This window comes from Euprymna scolopes, chromosome 36, assembly GCF_053919585.1.
Source record: "Euprymna scolopes isolate OS-2025 chromosome 36, ASM5391958v1, whole genome shotgun sequence".
In the NCBI taxonomy this organism is placed as follows: Eukaryota; Metazoa; Mollusca; class Cephalopoda; order Sepiida; family Sepiolidae; genus Euprymna; species Euprymna scolopes.
In genome coordinates, this window is record NC_136517.1 from 66,713,910 (window position 1) to 66,741,409 (window position 27,500).

At 34.4% G+C, this 27,500-nt stretch overlaps 1 protein-coding gene across 1 annotated transcript in view; it reads left to right on the forward strand.

The window, feature by feature from the left end:
• LOC145260564 (protein Daple-like) overlaps positions 1-27,500 on the forward strand; it is a 291,687-nt gene that overhangs the window by 100,175 nt on the left and 164,012 nt on the right. Inside the window, exon 3 of the mRNA XM_080118819.1 lies at positions 21,244-21,349. Within this exon, the coding sequence (XP_079974945.1) occupies positions 21,244-21,349 (106 nt within the window). The remainder of the gene's footprint in view (positions 1-21,243; positions 21,350-27,500) is intronic.

Here is a 27,500-nt window from a genome sequence, read left to right on the forward strand (position 1 = left end):
TAAAAGTTAAAAATCTAGCGATTTTCTGGACATTTCTTTCTCCTGATGTCTCGGGTTTTTTTAAGAATGTAAAATTCATTTAATTGAAAAAAAAAAAAAAAAAATTAGGGCTTGAGTTACATTTTTCAAGAAGTTATAAGCTTGGAAAGACGGGGTGGAATTATTCACCATTTTTCACAAAATTTCTGACACACCTACCAATCTACCCATGTTAAGAACGGCTTTCGGAATAGACACCTATAACCTTGCTAGCATACCCGAAAAGCTATAAAAGTTGACGTGTCGACTGTGAACGATGAGTTGGACGTAATGTAAAAATGTACCGAATTTAAAAGGGAACGAAATTCAAATTTCCGTTCCATTTTTACAACAACCTTAAAGCAGAGCATACTATGCAAATTTTACCTAACTTACTGTATTAATGCTATTTTTTTTTTTTTTTTTTTTTTTTTTTTTTTTTTTTTAAACAAAATAAAAAATATTTAGGTTTGGCTATAAATTCCTAAACTCATTTCACCCTAAATAATTTAGGTGACTGAAATAGGAATCTAATTGAATCTTTAATTTCCTGAATAGTGTGCAAGAATTCATTTTTCTTTGAGTTATATTGAATTCATTAATACGGACTTTAGGGGCTTTTTTCGTAATGTTACTGTAAAAATTATTTTTTATTGTTACAAATTACGATGCTTTATTTATATAAAAAAAGCAAAAATAAATTCTTGCATTTATTTACTACTTGAAAACCATAACTTTAGTAAAGGTATTTTTTGTTTAAACAAAATAAAACATTTTCACTAAGAGTTAAGTAAAAATAATTAGTTCATTATATTCTGCGATCATTATTTGATAAATACTGCAATTTTCATTAAAATTGGTTAATTTCCTGATTTTTAGTGAATTTTTAAGTAAAGGGAGGGGTCAATGTTTGTACACTTTGAGCGTCGGCATTCATTTTGTGTGTACCTACCATTTTTCGATGAATATTTGATAGGAAAGCGACCACATGTGGTTAATTTAAATTAAATTTCAATCACATGGTTACATTATCAATAATCATGTGATTAAACCCATTGAAAATTTACCGATATTGTAAACACATTCTGTTTACATTAAGCCTGTAGTGCGTTTTTAATGATGCAGTGTTGGCAACTGAGATTTAAAAAAAACTTGAGACATCAGGAGAAAAATGTCCAGAAAATCGCTAGATTTTTAACTTTTATCGTCTGAAATTTTAAAAAATCGCTAATTCCCCCCTCCCCCAAAAACTCCATATTTTAACTTCCTACCATAAAAAAATTATATAGTATATTCAATATATAAAATGTTCCGTGTTTTCTCACTATATGTTTCTGGAATTATATTGAAGCGGTTAGCTCCCCAGAAGGCTTACATATTTTATCAGCTAGTTTTACCTGTTTTTTCAGAGAGGTTTTTTTTTTTTTTTTTTTTGCAGGAAACAAATAGACTTTAACTTTTTTATAATAAAAGTTAAATTGAAATATACTGCAAATTAAATATCACAATAATGGTGCAACATATTTTGAAATTAGAAAAATAAAAACAAAAAACTTTGTTTTAGCATGTTAAAAGTATTTAGGTTGGTAGATAATTAAATTCTACTGTATTGGTATAAGTTTTTTTTTTTTTTTATGGTGCACGATAGATATGAATTAATCTCAGAAATAAATTGGAGAAAATTCTCCATATAGATTTTGGATTCCTGTGAAAGATGGAAATTTCTATAGTCGACCAGAACTTGTGCATTTTGGAACCAGTCCAATATTCAATTCTATAAATCCTCTCTATCTGGCCTAAAAGATACCCATATTTTCTGAGATTCAACCATAAATCGTAATCTACATGAATCCTTGATGTAGCTTTACAGTACCAGGATACCAGGGTGTACGTTGGACCTAGCGTGTTCAAATGCATTTAGTCAATTTGCACTTTGTCTTTAATGTATATATTCTGGCTCAAAGAAAACTGACTGAGGAAATTATTTGACTGTCAGCTTTTAATGCCTCCAAAATTTTAGCCCCGTCATGCTATTCTGCAACTTCAGTTTTTTTTTACCTACTTGCCAATCTCACTTCCTTCTTTATCAAGCGATAGAAATATAAATAAATGTAAATATACAGGCTCTCAAGAGATATGAGCATATTAACTCCCACTTGACTCGATACCATTTGAAGATTTTCTCTATGGGTTTTTGTTTGGTAGGATAGTTGAATGTTGCATTTCCAATGATAGACTTCTCTGCCCTTCATTAAGCTGGAACAAAGCAGATCTACATACCAATCTTCATGCATGGATTGAAGATAACCAGAGCACTCAATACTGGATTTGAAATTAACAATACCTGTTTTTATTTATTTTTTAAAATTTATTTTTTGTACGAGTAAAAATAAAAATGAAGAACCTCAATTTGATGTAGAAATGGCCATTTACTAAACTGGACATCATGTTTTAGTTTAAAATACATAAGCAAATTGGCACGAAAGAAAATATATGAAACGTATGTACACAATTACTCCTTGTTTATATTTTGATGACTTCGCAACTGGAAAAATGTGAGTTTCATATTCTTTTTTAATCTGAAAACTACATAATTAAAATAGAATATTTTTTAATTGTGAAAATGATTACATTTTATTCACTTGTCTGCAAAAAAAAAAGTGTTGCATGGGTTTTGTTCTGTTTTTGACAGAAATCCTTATAGACTTATATAGTAATCAACTTTTTTTCCAATCAAGAGTATATACTAAATTTATCATTCGTCATAAAAGTTTGGCATCTGTTTAGAACTTGGTTACTGCTATACAAATTGTTCTAGACTGGAGTTTTTTTTTCCAAAACAAACATGAGTAATTATAAAAGAAAAGAAGGTAGAAACCTTTGGAAAGAAAGTTAAATAAAAACCAGAAATATCACCACAGAGCATAGGTTTATTTTGTTAGAAATTCTGTAATTTTCGAGTATTTAGTTTAATGAAAATCCCAATTTGTACATGTTATGTTTTTAATAGTAGTAGTATTTCATGTTCGAGGAGAAAACAAATTGTCTCGTGAGTACTCTGGATGTACTTTAGGTAAGTCTAGTGAATGTGTGTAAATAAAAAATGTAAGCAAAGTGTAGCTGAAATGTACGTCTTCTGAGAAAAGGCAGTCCTGCTAGGAAATACGATTGCTGGATGATGCAATGTAGTGACGTGCTTGAAAATGGTTTATAACTGTTCTGAAAGTGCATAATCTGTTATTCCTTAATTCCCAGTGAGCGTATGGTAGCAGTCAATCAGAACTCTGAGATGGAAAAGCTGTGAAAAACTAATAGGAAATGTATGGGAAGAAAAACTAAACACAGTGTCTTGTTGGTCCCCCGATTTATCGGAGAGGAACCTATGTTTTCAATGGCGTCCGTTATTCCGGATGATTGCCATTAGTTTTTCCTGAAATTTTGCCACAGATTCTATTTCATTAAATAGATGTGCACAGTAAAAAAAAAAATTTTTTGCGAAAATTCCCCTTGCATCCCTAGGGGCTCAAAAGAGGTCCTAAATGACCCAAAGTAACACATTTTGGCCCATAGCATTTAGTCCATCCATTAGATTTTCCGGAAACTTGGTCAAAATGTGGAGGCCATTGTTCTTATAAATTCAGTATGGGTGACCCTGGCAACATTCTTGTTCGAGTCCCCAGGGAGTTTTAGTGCTGAAAACACCCCTTTTTGTGGCTCTATTTTCATATTTCTCAATAAAAACTTGATATGTCTGACTATATTGTGATTTTTCAGTGATCAACTCAAATATACATGTGTTAAGGCTTGAAACTGTCCCGTTATCCATTTACATTGGGATTTGACCCCCCCCCCCCCCCCCGAGGCTCAAAAGAGGTAAAAAAAAAAAAAAAAGCCTCAAAATAAGTTTTTGCCCCATAGCATTTGATCTATCAATTAGATTTTCCTGAAACTTGGCCAACATGTGGAGGCCATTATTCTTAATATAAATTCAGTGTGGGTGACCCTGGCAAAATTCTAGTTCGCATCCCTCTGGGACTTTTAGGGCTAAAAGCACATGCCTTTTTAGAGCTCTTTTTTCATATTACTCAAAAACTTGATGTCTATGTCTACATAGTAGTTTTCACGAGTGCTGAATTCAAATTTACATGTCTTAAGGTGTGAAACTGCAGTTTGTCCTTTTTTCACTGGGATTCCGCATTCCCAGGAGCTCAAAAGGGGTCACAAATGTCCCAAAATTGAAAATTTACAATTTTTTACCCCATCCATTATATTTTTCTGAAACGTGGCAAAAATGTGAAAGCAACATTGGCCCTTCACACTTCTGACATTCATCATTTTTTCACTATTTTTAAAAAAATTTTTTTATTTTTATTTAATTTTTAATTTTTGTGGCGTCATCTTGCATGCAGCACCAGAGGGGGACCACGCATGTGCAGCTTGTTAAAAGCTGTTCCTAATGTAGAGAATGCCTCGGTTAAAAAAGGAGTATGAGAAGAAAACGTTTGAGTAAAAATTTTGCTACCACCATTAAACATGTATTTATTTGGAATGTAACGCTCCTATAAGATTGCTTGGTAACAGATGCAAGTGAATACATTCCACAAAATGAACAACAGATAATGACTAATAGTTTGACCGTATCGAATTTGTATGTGGCGTTTGCAAAGCTATAACACTTTTTTCTGGAGGAGAATAATTGCTTCCATTTTATTATATTTAGAGATTAAATGCTAAAATTAGCCATACAAATATTTTCTAGAAACAGTAAACAATTATATTAGCAATAGCACACCATTTTTTCTTTACATTGAATAAACTCAAATCAAGCATTATTGAAAAGAGCATAAAAAACAAAGAAATAATATCTTTAGTTTTTTAAAATCAGCCCATTAGAACTGGAGTAATGACCAAAGTATCAAAAAATGTGGCTCACTGGACATTTTGCCTAAAGTCAGTCCTATTCAAATGCATACAAGCTTGTGACTGAAAATGGTAGGAAATTTGCACAACTTACAGACTAACCCATCTTTAAAAAACTGTATCTTCAGATCTTTTAAAGATATTATGATGAAATTTTGAATATATTATCATAATACCATGAATGTTCAGTTGGCGTTATTTACAACCATCTCACTTGGTAACTTACAGGCTAATTAGCATACTTCAACTTCATTTTAACAAGTAGAAACATCATAAAAACAGCTAAGAAAAATGGTAAGGCTTCATCATCATAGGAAGTATTATTCTGATGGACATTATCATTTCCCATTATAACACCATGAAAAATCCAAGATGGCGACCAGGAAATCAAAGATGCCACCATGACACAATTCAAAGAAATTAATAAAATATGGCTTGTAGCATATCAGATTAAAGGAAATTTTGTATGGTCCAAAATTATGTTTTCAAGTACATTAAACTGATTAACAATTAAGTTTCATTTTAATGGCTTCCAGTAGAAACATCATAAAAAAAAGTTTTAAAAATGGGAGGTAAGACTTTATCATCATGCGAAATGTTATTCTGATGGATTTTATCATTTGGCATCATTACACAGTGAAAAATCCAAGATGGCCACCACAACACAATTCAAAGAAATTATTAACAAAATATGGCTTGTAGCTTATCAAATGAAAGGAAATTTTACAATTATGTTTTCAAGTTCATTAAACTAATTAGAATAATTAAGTTTCATTTTTAATGGCTTTAAGTTACTGTGACGGTGAGTTACAATTTTGAAGTCATTGTCGAAACTTCCAGACATCGCAGCTATTTTTTTTCTTGTTCTCATGTAATGCTCAACACTACTTTTTTTTTTTTTTTTTTTTTTTTTTTTTAATAGAAAAAACATTTACAACACCAAAAATTTATCGAGGCAGGTAGAAGAGTATTTGCCTTTGGTAACATTTATTTGTTATATATATATATATATTTTTTTTTTTTTTGTAAAAGTGACCAAAAATGTGGATTGTAAAACCAACCCAATAGAAGTTATTCTTTTACTTAACTGGATAAGTAGTTTGTGTGTTTTAACTTGTATAAAAGCGTGGTCATTCTTTTTCAAATAATTTATTTTTTAAAAACATTCTTTTGCTTTCCATAATTAAAAACTTTTTTCTAAATAACAAAAATAAAATGAATACTTTGTTCATAAATTAGTTGACGAACACGTGTTTACAAATTTTTTGTGTGTGTGACGGTACACAAAAATTTTCATGTTTATAAGCACTTGTCAGTATTTCTAACGACTCTAGCATAAAAAGCTTTTATCCAAGTCTTTGTAAATTTTAGGACAAAAGAATTTAATATTTTCGTTATTAAATAGCGTTTGAACAGTTTCTATCTTAACTTATCTTTGTACTACAAAGCGTCAACTTTGAGATATTCTTTCTTTTGACTAGGAAGATGTATGTGTTGTGTTCAAATTCCGTAGCAAAGATGATTCTTTTCCCTGATTAGCTAAAACAACTAGAAACGTCGTCGACAGGAACAACTTCCACTACGAGTGAGAACACACCCCAACTGCTTATTTGCAAAAAGTGATCTACTGCCAGCAAGCATACTATGCTAACAGGTTTCATTGTTAATAGTTGGATTTAAATAGCAATTTCTTCAAATATACAAATTACAACAAAAATATTAAAATATCATTTTAAAGTAAATTTTATTGTGAATCCAATTATATAAGTTTTATTTTGCTGGAGGTAGGAGAAACGTACTTATTACTGATTTAAAAACTGAATGTCAAATTAAGTAGCAGTGTGCGCCTTCTCCAGCACTGAACGTTATGGTATTGCTACAAAAATTATATACACCAGATGCTTCTCTCATGAACAGACATTTTCTTTAACCCATCCCACCAAGGATACAATAATTTGCAACACTCTAAACAAATTAGGAATTCCTATAATACACACTACACCACAAACTATAAAATAAACATTAAAAACAAAACAAACATTTACAAAATAAACCTATAACTAATACTATATACTGTCTTATGCCATAATTGTTATAAAATATACGTTTATGAAACTGAACAGGAACTAGAGTGAACAGAAGAGATATAAAAAAAAGTAGCAATTCCCTGAATGCATTCTCTCCTTCATTGTAGCATGATCGTTCTTTACACATCAAATTCATTTAAAATAAATTTCTAAAGACTTTTTGAAGCGGTGCTCATTACAAACTCAAACAGCATAACGGTTTCTATAATTTATCTCCTTTAATTGGTGAACTTATTTTAGAACAAAACTTGAATTTAGATCCAGGTTAACTAACTTACACCATAGAAAATAATACTGATAATAAAATTAGAAGTCAATCAATAAATGAATAAAAACACTCATTTCTTTCATATACACATTTAACATTTTAAATTTTAACTATATTCATTCCAAAAAAATAGAAACAGTATTATATCTTAAATTCTAATGACTAATGGCAATAAAAATAGTTGAATCGCTAAAGGGTGAAGAAAAAGCTACAATAAATATTCTAGAAAATAATTATTTTCATTAAAAATAATTTTACTGAATTACTCAATTTTCATTACAAAGTGTTATATAGGTATATTTATAATATAGATAAAAATTATACATTTCTGTAAATTTTTTACATTTTTATTTTTCTAATTACTCAACTCAATTTAGAAAAATGAAGTCAATCCTAGGTAAATGAGTATTGAGATTTTCTACTTTACTATGTTTGCACAAAGTATGTTCATGTTCAAAATTTAAGCCATAATATTAAAATCAACCAGTTTTTTTTCCTAATTACATTGCCTCTTTATTGTAGGGGCTACTATCAGGGACATAAGTTGTAGGGATACCATGTAGGGAGTTGAGCAGCAAGATGTCTGTTCACATTACACTTGAGCTTCTGCATTTCAGTACAGTTGGGGAAGCAGAAAACTGGATAGAAATTCCAGTCTAGCAGTTCTGGGGAAGAAACTATTAGAGTAGAAGGCTTTCTTGCATCTAGGAATTTCTACTGTGTTGGAGTGAAACTTTGCCATTTGTCAGGCTTGACTGAGGTATTTACGTCGAGGAGGCGGGGTATAATGGCTCGTAAATTGTCGGAGTGTCAACCATTAAAATACTTGTAATACAGGCAGAGGGATGCAACATTTCGTAGGTGGGATGCTTAGATGACAATTCAGGACATATCAGGTTGGTGACTCTTTTGAACCCTCTCCAGAAGTGAGAAACTAGTATGCATCAGAATATTAAATTTTTATGCTCCAAAAAATTTTACAAGAAACTAAAGTTATTTTCTAATAACTTTATGTTGCTATTTAAAAATATGTATTTTTGTCATAAATTGGATTTAAAAAATATACTTTTATCAAATTCTTTATTCTTAATTTCTAAAACCTTGTTTACTTTTGGATGAATCAAACAACTTTGCTATTTTTTTTTTCTTTGTGGATGTTTCTGAAAATGTAAAATTCTTTGCCTATTTTTTTTCAGTAACCAAACTTATAAGTTGGATTCTGGGCAAGTATTTTGTTTAGTCATATAGCATGTACTTAGATTTAAGAAACAGTATGATGCATGTTAATTGTTGTTGGAGATGATTTACCTCATTTCCACATTGTAAAAATTTTGAATGCATTTGTTGTATTCGATTATTTCGTTTTACAATGTTTAAATGGTCATAATTCTCTTTTTATTGTGTAAACAGTTAAACTTGAGGGAAAGAATTGGTTTCACTTGTTTTTATTTATTGTTCAAATGAAATAGAAAAATATAGATGTTTACATAAGATTTACCAGTAAAAATGTTTTTATATAATATATATTTCAAACTTGTTTTTCTATAAGACATTACTTTCATAAATGTTGACACAGATACTAAGAAAAAGTCATGAAATTGTTTCTTATTCATTTCTATTATATATATATATATATAAGTGAAAGTGTCTGTGTACATTTCCCTACGCAACAACTCTGTCAATTTTAAGCCTACAGATTCGAAATTTGATATACAGGGTATTGAGATTTGGGAAAATCGATGTGATTGGTTTTCGGACAGAAATTTGGCGATTAAGGGGTCAAAGTTCAACAATTTTACCTTTGAGAACTCTACCAAACTCCTCCTACAATTTTGGGTCTAAACACGTGAAATTTTAGATATAGCTTCCTTGGACATGGATCTAACTTAATAACTTTATTTGAGCCCTAAACAATTAATTTTAAGGGGTCATAATAGGGATCTAAGTTAAAAAAAAATTGACTTTTTTTATTTTTTGCTCAGCATACACCTCAAAACACCCGGCAACGCCAGGCACCCATTGCTAGTGATAAAAGAATTGACTTTCCTAAAAAAAAAAAAAAAAAAAAAAAATTCTTCCAAATTTAGTTATAAAATTTTATGCATTAAATTTTGCGTTGTCTGAAGTAATTATTTGTCCATTTTTAAAAAAAAATTTTGAATATGGTCGTTTCTATTAGACACTAATTGCTGTTGCCCAGATGTGGAGAGGTTTTATGGTAAGTGTATTGAGTAATAGAGCCCTAAAAAAAGTTAAAATAAATAACTAACCTTCTAAAAAAAATGAAAATAGTAGTGAGTACCTGTCCAAGTGGAGGGGGAAGTAGTAAGCAGGCAGGCAGGTAGGCTCTAACATGTAACGCTAAGAGGAAAAGGAAGTAAAAAAGCGAACAGTTTAGTCACCGCGCCCACCGTGACATACTACGTTGCCACCATTCAAATTAAGCTTAGTTATTGCAAGGTGTATGATGACTTTGTAAAAATGTCAATGAAAACAGTGACCCCTCCTTTATAATAAAGAAATGCTCCAGTTGATGTTGAAAGAATTAATGTTTTTGGCCAGTTTTTGGGTATGTCAAGAGACTGAGCTTTCAAACAATACCAATTTTGTCAATGTTGGTCGCGTGTCAAAAGTTTTAGCAAGACCTGCAAACATACACACTAACAGACGTTTGAGATTTATATTATAGACTAATGGGGGTACCCGGGGGTTGCCTGAGTATGGAGAGGTTTTATGGTAAGGGTATTATCAACAGAGCCATAAATAAAATTGTTTCAAAATCCCCTAAAAAAAAAAATAAGGAAAATAGTGGCAAGTAACAATGCGAGCGAAAAAAAAAAAAAAAAAAAAAAAAAAAAAAAAAAGTAAGCAGGCAATCAGGCTCAAACCTGAAATGCTAAAAGGAAAAGGAAGTGAAAAAAAGTCATCGGTTTAGTCACCGCAGCCACCATGACATACGACGTCGCCATCATTCAAATTAGGCTTAATCATTGCAAGGCGTATAACTTTGCAAAAATGTTGATGAAAAGAGTTACCCTTCCTTGTAAAAAACGGCTCAGTTGACAGTCAAAGAATTAATGTTTTTGGCCAATTTTCGGATATTTGTGTAGAAATGAAGTTGTAAAAAAAAAAAAAGTGGTAGTAGCGGGGGGGGGGGTTAGTTTGGGTGGAGAGGTGTCAAAAAAAAAGGAAGTAGTAGTAGGCAAGCAGGCTCAAACCGGTAACTCAAAGGAGGAAAAAGTGAAAAAAAAAACAAAAAAAAACATAACGTCTTAGCTGATGCGTCCATAGCGCAACCGGAAGTCATGAGCATTGAAATTAAGGGTAGTCGATTGAAAGGAGATAACGACTCCTCCTTGTAAAAAAGCGGCTGAGTTGAGGGTGAAGAAATTTATGTTTGAGAATTTTTCGATATTTGTCTTCTGAAACGTCGAGCTTCAAAACTATACTGATCTCATCAGGATCTGTCGTGTGTGTCAAAAGTTTTTTTTGAGACACACACATATTTTGCCTTTTATATTATAGATGATTATATATTTGGCCTTGCAATGTATTGTGTAAAAATTGTAAATTTATTGTATTCCTCCTAAAAAAGATATTTGTACCTTTTTTTTTTTTTTTTTTTTTTTTTTTTGCATCAATTAGTTGTATTTTATGATATTGATTTTAATTTTATTTTCACTTTTTTGTTCTTAGTTTTATTTCTAACTAGTGGGGAGTACCCGACGATGCCCGGGTGTTTTGAGGTAAATCAAAACTCCGGGGGTGTTAAATAATAATAAAAAAAAATGTTTTGGTAGGTGAGTATGAGAATCGAACCCGTACCCTTGAGTTGGAAATTAATGTGTGAAAAAAAAAAAACTGTGCTACGTTAACCATTGAGCCACGGCGACAGACAACGTTAAGCAGGTTTTAATTTATTTATTTATTTAACTATAAAAACAGGCGTGCGCAATAAAAGTTAACTCTGCTGCTCCCATTTGACCTAATTAAGAAGGTCAAATAGAAGTCACGCAGCGTTTGGGTTTGTTTACCCAAATTTGACTGTTTCTTTTCCCAACAGATGTTGGGAGGGGTGTCCAGATTAAATCTGATATAAAAGATTGATCAAAGCTGATTGCTTCTGGACGTTTTTCCCCGGCGCAATGCCGAGAATACGTCGTTTGAGTTTAGTTTCACTTTATTTATACTAAAAAGCCCGATCAACAGCAATAATTTTTGTAAAAATCGACGTAAATAAATCTATACGCTACGTGCTTTTCTGATTCCTAGATATTATTATATAGGACCTAATATAAAGTTTTAAGCGATAGTAACGAACCTGGGAGCGTGTGCTCGAAAAGCCTTTTGAAGACATACACGAAATGGTCACACACATTTTGCCTTTTATATATATATAGACTAGCGGGGGGTACCCGGCGATGCCAGAGTGTCTTGAGGTAAATCAAAACTCCGGGGGGTGTTAAATAATAATAAAAAAAGTTTTGGTTGGTGAGTATGAGAATCGAACCCGTAGCCTTGAGTTGGAAATTAATGTGAAAAAAAAAAGTGCGATGTTACCATTGGGCCACCGCGACATACAGCGTAGACGTGTTTGAATTTATTTATGTAACTATAAAAAAAGGCGTGCGTAATAAAAGTTAACTTTGCTGCTTCCATTTGATCTAATTAAGAAGGTCAAATAGAAGTCACGCAACGTCTGAGTTTGTTTATCGAAATTTGACTGTCTGATAGAAGAGATTGATCAAAGCTGATTGCTTCTGGACGTTTTTCACAGCGCAATGCCGCGAACACGTCGTTGTAGTTTAGTTTCAGTTTATTTATACTAAAAAGCCCAATCAACACGCAAGAAGCCAAAATAGCAATAATTTTGTCAAAATAGACGTAAATAAATCTATACGCTACGCGCTTTCCTAATACCTAGGTATTATATAGGACCTATGTACAGTTTTAAGCGATAGTAACGACCCCGGGAGCGTGTGCTCGAAAAGCCTTTTGAAGACATACATGAAATGGTCACACACATTTTGCCTTTTATATATATAGACTACTCTTCTAAATTAAACTGTTTGTTCACTCGAGTTTTTTACTTCATTATTATTCAATGCTGAAAAGAGGAAAAATCAAATTAGTCTTTTAAATTGTGGTAAATGATTTACAAAATATCCTTTTTAAATTTATTTATTTTATTTTTTTAATTTATTTTTTTAATTTTATTTATTACAAGGTGGTCACCACTTATCAAGGCCCGGAAGCCACTCATGAATAAGGGTTATTGTAAGTACAGTACGTTAGTGTGGATATTTTAGAGTGTCTACTTAAGGGAGCAGCTCATCAGGAATTTATTTACGTTGGACTTGAAGACATCCAAGTTATAGTCAGGAGGGAAGCAGGCAGACGGAACAGTTCCACAGACATGCAGTTCTAAGAAAGAAGCTTTGTTCATGGAATATACTTTTTGATTTAGGCATAGATAAAGAGTGGGGAAAGTTTTTGACAGTGAATTCAGCTAGATGGGTGTTTTTTGTTAAAAAAAAAAAAAAAAAAAAAAAAAAAAATTGGCGAGGGGGGGGGATCAGAGATTGGAGTTCAAATGAACACCTGCCATGGAAATAACGATAAAACAAAGATAGGCTTGCAACATCTCTTCTGTGGGAGAGAGGTTACAGGGAAGAGAAAAGGGCATCCTTCACTAAGCCACAAAGTCTATTTTGTACTCTGTCAAGGCAGGATAGGCTGTTTTTAGCAGCTCCTGCCCAGATATGGCAACAGTATTCCATCCTTGGACGTACTTGGCTTTTATATAGAGAATTGTATCAGTGAGATATCTTCTGGAGCGGTAGAAGGATCCCACCATCTTTCCAGCAACCTTGGCAACAGACGATGTACATGTTCCATTTCAGATCAGGAGTAAAAGTCAAGCCGAGAAGCTTGTCAAAACATGGGGCTTCTCCTAGACGAGAGCCATCCATTTTTCAATTGATGCCAGATGGGGATCAGAGCGTTAATGATGTAAAGATAGGAGCTTGGTTTTAGATGCATTAAAGGTAACCAGCCACGTCTTCCCCCACTGAACCACTCGTTCGAGATCAGAGGAGAGAGAATCTGAGAGAGCTTTGTCATTTACAGCCTTTGATGTGTTCCTGTAGATGGTCGTGTCATCAGCATAGATGTCAACGAATGATTTAAGTCTGTGTTTAGGGAGATCATTGATGTAGATCAGGAAGAGATTTGGGCCCAGGATGGACCCTTGAGGGACTCTAGCATTAATACTGTGGGCCTCTGATTTTTGTCCATCGACCACTACTCTTATGGGCCTATCAGAGAGAAATGATTTTATGATAGAGAGAATATTTCCAGTTATATCGTAGCTGGAGATCTTGTGAAGTAGGCCTTTATGCCATACCTTGTTGAATGCCTTTGATATGTCAAGAACAATTGCCCTGGAAAGGAAGCCTTTGTCAAGAGATTCACTAATCCTATGAGATATATAGATCTTGCAGAACGGAAACCATATTGTGTGTCACTAATTGTCCTTATTGTAAAGGGGTTAAATAAATAAAAGTTGTCAATATATTTATTCCTTTATTTGAGCTATCATCACCGACATGTCTAGTTTGTGCAGATCAGAACAAATCACTCAAAACTCCGTTACTCGATATAGTTCTGTTTCAGATATTGTCACAGTGGATCAGTTGAGTAAGCATTTGATCTTGCAACTACTTGATCATATATGCTCATTGTTTGTTTGTCCTTCAAGTAAGGTCAATCTCTAACTTGTCGGCCAAATTGGCAATTAAGAACTTGCAGCTCTTCATTGCTGGACTGGCTGATCAACCCGGCCATGTGCTACTCTATTGCACATTGGGTGATGGACAGCTTCTAGTTGACCACGTCACTAACACAAGTTGGCTCTGATGTTTGGCTTAGTTGCCAACCGCGTCTGTGATGAAAACATAAGTGGCTCATATATTTAAAATATGAAAATTGAGTTTGACATTTTTAGTTTTACCATGACTTCTTCCTACATTATCTATTGAAATAAATAGAATATGTAAAGACTGAATGTTTAAGGTTTTACCCTCACTCTTGAGTATCTGTAGCTCTGTAGAGCTTTAGGGAATCATGGCTCACAGCACCGAAACTCCTTGCAAGAGGGACTCTTTTCCTTGATCACCGTTCTGTTCCATATGCATACACATCTTTGGCTGATGGAAGTTTACTTATCAAGCTTGAGCGAAATATTGATTCCTTTTCCTTAGAGTTTGATTAATTGTTTGGTAACTCTCGTCACTTCACGTGGCTTATCTCCTTCATAAAACATGCTACATTTCTTGTATCTTCTCCTAGTTTCCCTGTGTTTGCAGCGAGAGATAGCATACCTTTTTACTACTTTGAGATGAGGTTGTTAATAGCATTACTACCCCGCTTCCTGATCCTATGATCACACCTGAAACATTCGAGAAGAGGCCTTTTGCGCTGTGTGCTTCTTCGCGGCAGTACAGTTACTAGGTATTTATTCAAAGTGTCATTGGAAGAGGCAACACCTGTATTTGTGCTGAGTGCCTGTTCACCTAATCTCTTTCCAACCGTTAGACATTTTTCACTTACATTCTCTGAAGACATGTCAGAACAGATCATTGGCAGGCCTAGAAATCCCAACGTCAATCTGTTTCACAAAGTAATGTCTGTCTTCCACCAAGATGACTGCTTTGTCAGTAAACAATCTTGATCTGGTGAAATCCGACTGAGCTCACAGATGCAGTGCAGGCAGGTTACACAGGCTCAGGGTTCTTAATTGCATCAAGCCACCTCTGAGGCATTCTCGTCAATTGATCCACTTTGTTTGACTAGATTTGACCATAGATACATCCATCAACAGCATGTATTCCTTCATTTTGTGTCAAGCTGCTGTCAAATGAGCAGTTTGCTCATAGTTTTGGTTCATACCTTTACAGGCAGAGCCAGGGAATCTGAGATCCATTTATGATGATTAGATGCAAGAGAATTGTCAAGTTTATTCCTTTAATAATGATATAGAGTTCTGTTGGGAGTCCTTTTTCTGAATGTAACCAGCAAGCATTCTCTACCACAGTCTCATATATCAATGATATGCTGATAGCGAGAGAGCTTGCATAAACCCATATGCATCGATGCATCATTTGCCCAACACCAGGTCTTTTTTGTGCACTCTGATGAGAACCTCCTTAATCTAATCTGACATCCAATGTTACCACTAGGTGGGATGACAAAGTGAACAACGCCCCTCTCAACACAATGATCCAGTGATGACATTAGATGCTCTGCTCGATTCAATCCTGCTTGCCGACATTCTCTCGCGTGGTACATATGTTCGCGTGAGCCATAAATGGGCCCACATGCTCATTTAATTCCCAATAATAGAGCACCGACTTCACCTTTTATTTGTTCTTCTGAATGACTGCCATTAGCCGGATCAGGTGCTTCCAGGTCCCCAATTTCTCTTTTGAGTAAGGAACTAACCACCCATTTTGAATACAGGCTTTATTATATTCTGCATAAGCTTTTGCATGAATGTTATACTCTAGTACCCTGTTGCATAATTTTTCTGGTGGCTGATCACCACTTCTATGACATCATCCAGGATTTGGTGCATTGGTTGAACTTTTTCGCAAAAGGCAGGCTGTTCCAACTCTATTATTGCACCCAGAGCAAGAGCCACTTCAGCAAAATGTATTTTGCTTCGTTTGTCAATATGCATGCCACCAAATTTCTTGGTGACATCCATCCCCAGAAGAAGGTTAAATCCCAGTGGCTTACTGTTTATCACCAGTACGTCAGTCTTCAGAGTATTCCTGTTGGTCACTGTTAAAGTTATGCTGTCAATACCATAGCTTTGAAGGCATTTCCCACTTGCTGTAAGAATCGTGGTAGATTTCCATACTTTAGTTGACATTATAACCCACTCACAATAGATGAGCACCCAGAATCCATCAACGTTATCTGATCTAGCCCATTGATTTTTACTTTTATTATGGGGAACACTTCTAGTTTATGTAGGGAGAGAGTAGTGCTGGCCTTTTACCCCTTGCCTTGTGTCTTGGAAATATGATGCGACATGTTCTTGTTGCTGGCATTGATAACTCTATTTCTTGCTTTGCTCCCAGGCTACCAACAATCTCTGGCAAAGTGATTGGGACTGCCACACTTGTGGCACAACACTCTGACTGCATCCTGTTGGTTAATGGTTGAAGGTGAGTCCACAAGCACTTGAGGAAGAATTCTGCAATGTCTCACTGTTGCCTGTAGCAACAGGCTCCTCCATCTCTACCTCTTCTGTCATGAGAGTTGGAGCCCTAGAAAGAATCTGTTCCAGTTTCATATTTTCCGTCCTTCAGGATCTACGCAATTGTTGTCTAACGGAACCGAAGAGTTCTGATATGGAAGCGCAACCGAGTCATTAGTCAGTGGTTTTCTTTGATTAGACATGCCAGGTCCTGTGAGTCACAGAAGTTTTGTCCAGTTTCTCCGAGACACAAACGAGATAAACTTGTCAAATGCTACAAAAGAGTTCTGTGTAAAAGCCACAAGGAGGGCTTGTTTCACCTGCTTTAAATTCTCTCTGGTCACCATTTAACTGTTTGTATATTGACAGACCCACCTCAACTGAGTAGGAAAACATGCTCTATTATTGTGAACATCACACATTTCACTCCCTAGCTCCACCTACTCCAACTATTCGGACACTGCTATCAGGTGAGACACTATGAAATTCAGGAATCCGATGACTTAAATGCTTTGCTCATCACCAGAACTGTTTGCAAGGAGAACTTTTTGCCTTGATCAACTTTTTGTTCTGTACGTGAAATACTCCTTTTCTGTAGTTTGGCCATTTATGTTTAGCAACTCCTGCCACTTCATGTGTCTTATCTCGTCCTCCTCCATAAAACATGTCACATCTCTTGCACTGTCTTCTCCCAGTTTTCCCATGCTGGCAGCAGAGAGAGCACACCTTTTGCTTCTTTGTGGTAAGGTTGTTTGTAGCATTACTACTAAATTTGTTGGTTCAAATTGTCATTTTATGTTTATCTATATCAAATGATGCATTCTCATAAAATGTTGCTAGAAAAATTTCTATATTCAAAAAAGTTTTATATGCATCTGTGTATCCAATTGGTTTATCATTAAAAATATTTATGGACTCAATTTAATTTCATAAAATCATTTTCCATTTCTTATTTCCTAATTAATAACAAGTGAACCACATCATTTTTCCATAAACCAGATTATATTGTATTTTTTCCCATTTTGTATAAAAAGATTGTAAAATTTGATTTTAATAGATTCAATATTTTATTGAATTTCGTTTCGAAAATAATGGGTGGACGATCACTTTTGGTCCACTTTGAATTCTTCATATCATTTCACTGGTTGATTGGAGTCATGTGATGTCAACAAACATACAGATGATTTTAAGCGGATTTTCTTTAAATGAAATAATGACTGTTTGTAGCACCTATCTTCTACTGTACTACAAGGGATCTCATTTAAACAAAGTGTAGAAACGATAATTGTAATTTTTAAATATTCACAATTATGTTCTTTTTTTGTTATCGATATATCAAAGCATTCTCTATTTAATGGTATATTGGCAACATTGGGCTTTCTAAAAGAAAGTTAGATTTATTTTTGAAAATTTTAAAGTTGTGATTTTTGTAAAAATAATGCAAAAAATTTTTTTTTTTTTTTTTTTTTTTGATGCTAATGATTGTTTATAACATTAAATGTATTTTACAATTCCAAAACACAATAGGTGAAAAATTAAATCCACTCAAAAGTCGGGTTTTCATTCTCGGAATTTGAAGGCCTGCTGTTTTTTATTTTTCTACCCCTGTCCTCCCATAAAGTATGTCTGGGTTCGGCTTTTTATTTTAAGGGTAAGAGTAACGAAAAATGAAGGGGGTGTTATGTATGCAATATATATATATATATATATATATATATCTCTAATAAGAAAAAAAACTTGCGTTTTTATAAAATTTGTTTACTTAATAATTGGTGAAAATTTCATATTGATTAGATGATTACCCGATTTTTGGTAGATTTTAAGAGACCCCCCCCCCCAAAAAAAAAATAAACCTTATAATCCACCTCCATTTTGTCCATCGCTAGAAATGATATTCCAATGTAATGAAAAAATAACTAAAATTAATCAGCCAAATATTTTCAAATATTGTACTTGTATTTTACTCAGAAAAAAACTTTTGAAAGGGATAAACAATTTTAGAATATAGACTAGGAGATTGGTTCCATATATAAATTAATTGGAAAATGATAATTCAAAGGCCATTTTAACTTTTTGGGGATGCTCAGGAAATTATTCTTACCACTAACTCTAAATCCAACTGACAAGCTCATAAGTGTGTATAATTGCTTAAAAATGTCGACCCTCCCGCTAAATAAATAATAAAATAAACATGAAATTTATCTCCCAGAGATTTTTAATGGGCCTAAAATGTTTGAATGTTCCAAAGGGGGGCTCATTTTATGTTAAATTCATATGTAAAACTAATTCCCATTATAAGTCTGTAAATAACTGAGTTTTATTTTTATTTAAAAAAAATTTTTTTTTTTTTTGTGTGTGTTTTTTCTCAAGTTTTTCAAAGTGTTCACAGATAATCACCGAAAAAAGGAGGGGGGGGGGCAGAATCTAATTTTTGCTGGGGGGAGTGAATTAGCTGATTGTTAATCTATAATAATTATAAGTTCCTGTATAGTATAATATATTAATTTCTACAAAAATACATTAAAATAAAACCTAAAATATATGTAACAAGACTTAAAAAAAAAAAAAAAAAAAAAAAAAAATGTTGGTATACAAGGGTCATTCCAAAAGTAAAAGCCTCTTTTTTTTTTTTTTTTTTTTTTTTTTTTTTACTTAAAAAAGTGGAACTACAAAAAAACGGAGTGGTACCATTAAAATGAGCGACTTTTTGTGCTCCAGAATTTATTTTTCTACATAGTCACCACTATTTTCAATGCACTTTTGCTAAGAATTCAATGGCACATCTCTACTTCTGACACAGTCTATGACAGGGACTACTTTCTTAGTCTTTCACCATCAATATTTGCAATAGAGAGATGAAACTCATAGATGCATGTTCAGTCATAACAATGCAATTTGCAATCTTCTTTAATCCACATGAGTGGAGTAAAAATAGAAGGCATTATTTTTGGAATGCTCCATGTATGTATGTATGTATGTGTACACATTAAGTGTAATGATACAAAAATTATTGCAGCTGACTATTCTATTTTTATTAGTGCTATTATTAAGGATTTGATACTTCTCAACGGTAAGTTCTGATTGAGGTACTGAAGTTTCTATTTTCTGTACTTGTACATTTAACGAACCAGACGTAACTCAGCATTTGCTCGGCTTTGTCCAGCGTAAAACCGAGCATTGCCGATAAAATAAAAACACTACAAAATCACTGTAAAATGAAATTGTAAATGTAGAAACATCCAAAAATAAATAAAAAGAAGCAAAAACCTACCATTCATTTTTTTTTTTTTTTTTTTTTTTTGTTTTTGTTTTTGGCAGATACATATTTTCTTAGGAGGATGTATTTTCCTCAGACTTTTGGAAGGCATCAGACGACAAAGTTGACGGAGATGAGGTAGCGAATGTGATAGGAAGCTCCTCCTTACCAACCGAGTAGCTTTCGGCGATGTGGGTTAATATGGAGTCAAATGGCTGTCTACCAAACTTTTGTCTCCACATAAACTCTAAATGATATGCGTCCAAAAGCTCCCGGTTGGTTCTGCATTCTCATTTATTGCGCTGCTTCGCTTCCTTCCACATCCGCTCCACATGATTTGTTGTTGCCTGTGTTACGGCGGGATCTACAAAATTAAGGCTGTGCACTGGTTCACCGTTAAATAGTGATACCCCTCCTCTCCTCCAACTTTGCTGTAAGCCATCCAACAGTGATATGACCGTGGTCTTCGGCAGAATGTATTGTCTTATTAGTGGAAAGAGTTTCGGCATTCCTATTTGGTACGTTAACAAAAAAAAACTCTCCTTTTCGACGGGGTTAGCGTATCCACCGAAGACCCAGACCAGTGTTAAACGTCTGCCGACGTTGTTTCTGGCGGTTGAAGACACTCGTCAATTTCGACCATATAGCCTGGGCCTCCTTTCTGCCGGGGATTCCTGAGAAAGTAATCCCGGTATATATCTCGCAGGAAATTCTTCCAGTCCACAATTGTGGCGTGACCGCAACCCATATTCGCACTGGAGATTCCTAGTCGATGCGATCTCGAATGCCCATAAGTATATTATTTTGAGAATACAGGCGATAGTCAGTCGTGAATTGGCGAAGAAAGTCCCAATTCTAATGGAGGTCCAACGACGACATGTTGTACTTCGATACTGCCAGCCGTATCTGTCCGAAAGGCTTGCTTTCTTGGCAAGTAAACATTCCTGGCCGCAGTTGGAACACTTCTTCGCTTCTGCCACCAATTTTTGTTCCTGGCAAAACTTTAGTACAGCCTCTGAGGTTTGGAGTTGGTTCGCTAGGTTAGTAAGATTCATTGTTAACACTCTTCCAATTGATAGTGAAATTCTCATTTGCTGTTTGCACGCGCATCGAGTTGAAACTAAGTGTGCAGTGTTTTATTTGGCTGATGACCATGTTTCGTCAGACAGCAGTAAAACCCGAGCTGTTGACGTTATGCGCCGGACAAAGCTGAGCAAATGCTGAGTTACGTCTGGTTCGTTAAATGCACAAGTTCTGGTTAATACAGTAACCATTATTAAGGATTTGATATTTTTTATTTTTTTTTTAAATTTTTTTATTTTAAGTTCTGATTGAGGTGCTGAAGTTTCTATTTTCAATGAAACCTTGGTTGACTTGACAAGATATTTTTTTTTATTTATCATTTCTAATTTGTTTCTGTTCTTTTTAGAGAGGCACAGTCTGTACACAGCAAGGTGAATACCAATATAAGTGATGTCAATGCAAGGATACAGAACTGGGATAACTTAATTAAAAACATCAAAGCTTACTATAAGGTAAGAACTTATTGTTTGATAGTTGGCTTTTCTTAATGCAATATCTTTTTAAATTGAAAGCACTTGGTTTTCATGGGAGGAATTTTGTTTATGTGAAAGCTGGGAAACTAGAAACCCTTATCAGAATTAGATGAATACTTGGATTTCCTGTGCTTGTGACTATGGGTGTTGTAACTACCATTTGCTATATGTATGGTCTATAGCAAGGTAACAGTTCAGAATGGAAAAATAATGTTAGTTGATATTCTGATTTTAACCAAGCATTCAAAATCAGGAAAGTAGTTAGATATCTATGATCACATTTCAAGGAATTTTCCTTCAGATTTGTTACTGGTGTATGTCTTTTTTTTTTTTTTTTTTTTTTTTTTTTTAAGTATACTTAGACTCTTTAAATCATTTAATTTAAAGATACTTAGGTGTGTTAATCTTTGCTGTTTGGATATAGAATTAAATGCAAACCACTTTGTGTTTTCTCTGGAAAATTCTTTAGATAAATAATTTGGCAGGTTTGAGCTTTGCTCAATATCAGACTTATATATTTGAGTTAATTTTCAGATTTTCTAATGAAGGCCAATTTGGTTGCATGGCGCCCCAAGCTCGAGTACCTGGTAGAGAAAGAGTTGTCAATTTAACCTTTTATAAACTTGGTCACATGAGAGCTGACTTCTGACTGGATAAGCCATAAAGGAAGTATATTCAAAATCTCAAGCTGTGAGACTTTCTTCAAAATTAAATAATTTACTTGGTTACCATCAGCTAGCTCAACAAAGTCATTCTGGGAGTTAAAGCCGGAATTCGAATTGATAAAATCAGATTCCGTCTTGATTAGATGTGCTATGGCCCCACCATTGACAAGGAAGTCGTTACTGTTTGTTAAAGTGTCAAACATACATGAAAATAAAAATGCATGCTCACTAATGGAGCTCTCTATATTTTTGATTTAAATCTCCTTTGAAATTTGAAAACTTTTGTGGTTGAGTTGTCCACAATTATAGCAGATAATGTCCTTTTTCTTAGGAGAAAAATTGTTCTTTGAAAAGTTTTTATTCAGGGTAAAGGTATAATTTGAGTTTGCTGGCTTTTGGTAGGAATTTTTTAATTTCATGATCCTTATAGATTTTTTTATTTTCCAGTATTATCTTTTTGGTTTCTTCATAACTCCTTTGTGCGACTTTGAATTGACAGTCATGCATTTTTCTTTCTAAGTAATCACAGTTGTAAACTACTTAGTAACCTGGCAACTCTTTAAGAACCACAGAAATCAATATACTGTCACTAGTAATCTCACCAGACATTTTTAATGAATTTGCCATTGTTTTGGCCCTTATAACATAGTCTGTAATCGTCTCAGTTTCCATAAGTTTTAGAGATGTCAGTTCTATATATAGAGATAATTTTGGGTTTTCCCTTCAACAAATAATGCTCTCTTAAAATGTTCAATGCATTGCAGCCATCATCCAAGGCTGCTTGCATTATCAGAGATAGATTTATGTTATGTAGGCACTGTATTAATTCTGCATAAACATTTGTGTTCTTTTCAATAAGTTCTGGGTTGTTTCAATTTCCAGGTCATCTGAATGGCTTTGTAGTTTTAGAATTCGTAAATAACCCACAAATTTTGCCTGACATAATTTGAATTTCAAAATAAAATCACTTGCTGGGGCCATAACCTTTTGAGTTGTAAGTCATTTTAGTTTTAAAATGTTCCAAACAAAATGACAGTATCAATCCAGAAAAGCTTTGAATTATAAAACTTGCAGACTAAGATGAATAGTTTCCAGTAGGTAGCCAATTTGAACACATCCTGACAAAGAGCAAAGTTCCTTTCTATGTGGAGATAAAACGTTTGGTGCAGGAAGGCTTAAAAGAATCAGTATGTTTATCTGGTTTCTGATTAGTTAATAGCAGAGCATGTTTCCATCTGATTGGTCAGTTTCTAACACCTCTGTCTAAAAATGAATGATACAATTTTTTGTAATCGTACTCTTTACTATAATGTAACAAGCAATGCAAGGATTAGTGTCATCGGCATAGAAATCAAATTGTTTGAGGCAGTAACAGGGGCCAAAATTAACTGTAACAAGTCTTCTAGCTTGTGTATTGGCACCTGGAGGAGAGCCTCTCTTTAGGGAACCTTTAGCTGGAGTAACTGACCTTGCAAGATACGCAGCGTCTAGTTTCACTCTCATTTTCAGATGGAGAAAATTCTTTAGGGGTTTTGAAAGTGGTGTCAGTTGCAGCTAGAAACTTGTTAAAGGGGAGAGCAGATGTAAGTATCGCACATGCATCCGATTTTTACATATTGTCTTTCAATTTTTCTCCTGTCAGTTAAACTGCTTCATTTGCAGTGAACTCCTTTTCCAATTCTTGTGGCTTGGGAAGGCCTCTATTGTCCGTTGCAATATTTATCTCCAGAGGACGGTTTGAGTATGGCAATTGTAGAAATTCATCAACACGTGTAGATAGAATGTGAAAAATTCAGGGAAATGGTGGCTTCTGGAAAGACACTAAGAAAGCCTTTCCAATTTCAAGTGTGCACTCATGCAAAAGAGGGAGCACACAAGTTGCCCCAAGAAAAGTTGTATCATCAATGCTGTCATGCACTGAAGTTCTTTGTTAGAGTGAAAGAAAGCCTGCCTGACAAAAGTCCTATGGTGATAGGTAAGTGGCGACGTGTTATAGACTTGGCGGGTTGGAAGTGCATAGCTGTAAATCTGCACATAGGAAGCCAGTGATTTATCTAACATTGTCGCTTACAGGGTGGAAGAAACTTTCTAGGGATACACTGCTCAACCCTGAACTTGGGAAGAGTCTAGAAAAGGTGACCTAAACATTGTCTACTCTTTTATTAGCTGGTTTCCTTCTTGCAGTTGACGGCTGTTCCATATTTGCAGAAGAAATAAGAAAAAATTGAAAAATATGAAATGGATCAAAATTTCATCAGGAATAACCTAACTGTTGCTATGTGGAATGTGAGAACTTTGTTAGACTAAATAGTAAAAGACCTCAGCATAGAACAGCTATTGTTGCAAGAAAGTTTGTTAGGTACAGCATAGACATTATGCCTTAGTGACAAAAATCAAATGGTGGAAGTGGGTTTGGGATACACATTTTTCTGGAAAGGAAAACCATTGGAACTAAAACAAGGTGAGATTAGCTTTGCAATGTGGTTTGATTATGTGGAGAGGACTGAATAATCAAGCCATCTAAGTGACAGAATGATAATGTGCCTCCTTTTTGCATACAGTAGTTATGACGACTTTATTTGTATATGCTCCTATCATGGGTCATGAAGACACCATCATATTTTACCCAGATCTCGGTATACTGTCTCTTTTATTCCCTTATCTAAAAAGATCTTACTCATGGTTGATTAAAATGCAAGGGTAGGTAAAGATTACTATACCTGGGACTCCCTTGGCCAGTTTGGTGTGGGTAAGGTCTGCTCCATCTATGCACTCGGTTTGACCTTGCTATCTGTAACACTTTCTTCAGCCACAAAGAAGTCCACAAGTTTACTTGGACCCACCCTTGTTCAAAACAAGGTCACTTGATTGATCACATTATTTTCAGGAGGGCAGACTTGCAAAATGTTTGGAGTGTGCATGAAGCTGAATTCAGCACTGATCACTTTTTGGTATGCAGAAAGCTGAAAATCTGTATAAGGAGTAAGTGTTCGTCAGGTGTTAAAATTCTCAGACGGGTGTATGTATCCAAATTGGATAATCCAAGTTTACATGAAAAACTTAGATCTGTAATTAATTATATTGTTTTTGATGAATCATGGGTGCATTTTAAAAATACACTATGTGTGTAGATGTTCTTGGTTTCCACAAATCTAAACATCAGGATTGGTTTGATAAAAATGATTCTGAAATAACTTAACTCTCAAGTGCTGAAAGTGAGTTGCATCATAAAATGTTTTCTGCTTCTTATGAAAATTGGGAATCCCTCTAACAGTCACTTAAAGCAAACAGGTCTTCTCCAAAGGTGACTCAGCCAAATTAAAAACGAGTGGTGGGCTAAACTCTCCAATCAAATTCAGATGTTTTGATTATAAAGATTTTAAATGCATGTATCATTTGCTTAAAAAAGCCTTTGGTCCTCAAACATTGTCAGTATCTCCCATACTCTCAAATAATGGAACGAAAGGGTCTGAACAAGATTCTCTTTTGTGTTTCTGAGCATTATTCTGATCTCTTTGACAACCCCTTAGATGTTGAAAATGTCATCAATAGAATTTTTACCACAACAAAAGCTTATCCATGAAATGTCTGAGTTCCCATCTGAGGACTGAATTAGAGATGCAATCAAGTAAATATTGGGAAGGCCTCAGGGCTTGATGGTATTCCTGTGAAAGTCCCCTCTTACATGGGGGTGATAACCTTGTTCATGAAATTCTTATTACTGATGTCTGGAAGGGTGTTTCTGTCCATCATGATTGGATTGATACAATTCTTATTGTACAAGGGGAAAGGCCTAAAACATGCTTCTTCAAGCTTCTTTCAGTACTTGGTTTGTGAATTGCTCTATGCAGATAATGCTGATCTTGTGACCCATAATGAGGAAGATATACAGAGTATCGTGGGTTTGTTTTCACAGGCCTACACATTTTTCAGGCTTATTATTAGCCTTAAAAAGACTAAGGTCATGTTCACATCTCCACCTGATATTTTCTATGTGGAACCAAATATTTTTGTCAACAACTAGAGGCTTGCTGTGGTTGACACCTTCATGGATTTAGGTAGCACTTTTGCCAAAAACAGAACCTTGGATGCTGAAGTCAACTACAGGATACAGCGTGCTATTAAGTCTTTTGGTAGTTTAGAGAGGCGAATACAGTCTTCGTACAAAGATTAATGTCTATCAGTCATGTTTTACCATCCTTAATCTTCTGAAGCCTGAACAACTTATGGTAGATACATAAAGGTCATGGAGAGTGCACCATAAATTTGAGGCAAATTCTGGGCATCAAGTGGGGCTCTTTTACACCTGACATGGATGTCCTCATGCAAGCTGACATACTATGCATTGAAAAATTGATTAGGTGGGCTGGACATCTGACAAGGATGGATGATGAGAGATTATCCAAGTGTCTGTTTTACAGCAAAATTATACAAGATAAGCGTCCATGACATAACCCAAAGAAACGCTTCAAGGACAACCTCGAGGGTAATCTGAAAGCTCTCTGTATTGATGTGTCTAACTAGGAGAGTGCTTCCAGTGATCATGAAAAGTGGTGCTCCATGGTTTATCACAGCTATGATAGCTTTAAGAAAAAATATGACTATGCGAGAATTAAGCGTAATATCCAGAAAAAGCTGTCAGATCTGTCAGAGGCTTTTGTGTTGAAACTTTGGGAAAATACCTCAGTGAAACAGTACCAGTTGGCATCCCCCCATCTCAGCATGTTTGACTTCTGTAACAGTGTAAAAGCAAGGCTAGTCTGAAGAATCACTTTCATTCCCACAGAAGATAGAAACTGCATCTTGATGTATATATGTATGAATATATAAATGAAAAATCTATATCTATAGAAGTTAAACTGTCTGTGTGTGTGTCTGTCTGTGTACATTTCCCGACACAATAACTCTGTCGATTTTCAGTCTACAGACTTGAAATTTGATATACAGGGTATGGAGATTTGGGAAAATCTTTGTAATCCGTTTTCGGCCAGAAATTTGGCTGTTAAGGGGTCAATGTTCAACGATTCAACCTTTGAGAACTCTATCAAACTCCTCCGCCAATTTTGGGTATAAACACTTGAAATTTTAGATATAGGCTCCTTGGACATGGATCTAACTTAATAACTTGATTTGAGCCCAAAACAATGTTAAGCGGTCAAAGTTAAAAAAAAAAAAAAAAAAAAAAAAAAAATTGACCTCTGTGGTCTCTACCAAATTACTCAGACAATTTCTGGTCTAAACATTTTAAATTTTACATAAAGGGTATTCTGAGCAAGCTTTTTAATCGGTTTGGGTAAAAACATTTGAGCTACCAATATATAAATGTATGTTTGTACGTCTGCCTAAAACTTTTGATAGAGCTGACAGATTTTCACAAGATCAGTATCGTTTTGAAGCTCGACCCTTCAAATGACAAATACCGAAAAATTGATTAAAAGCATTAGTTTCTTCACCCTCAACTGGGC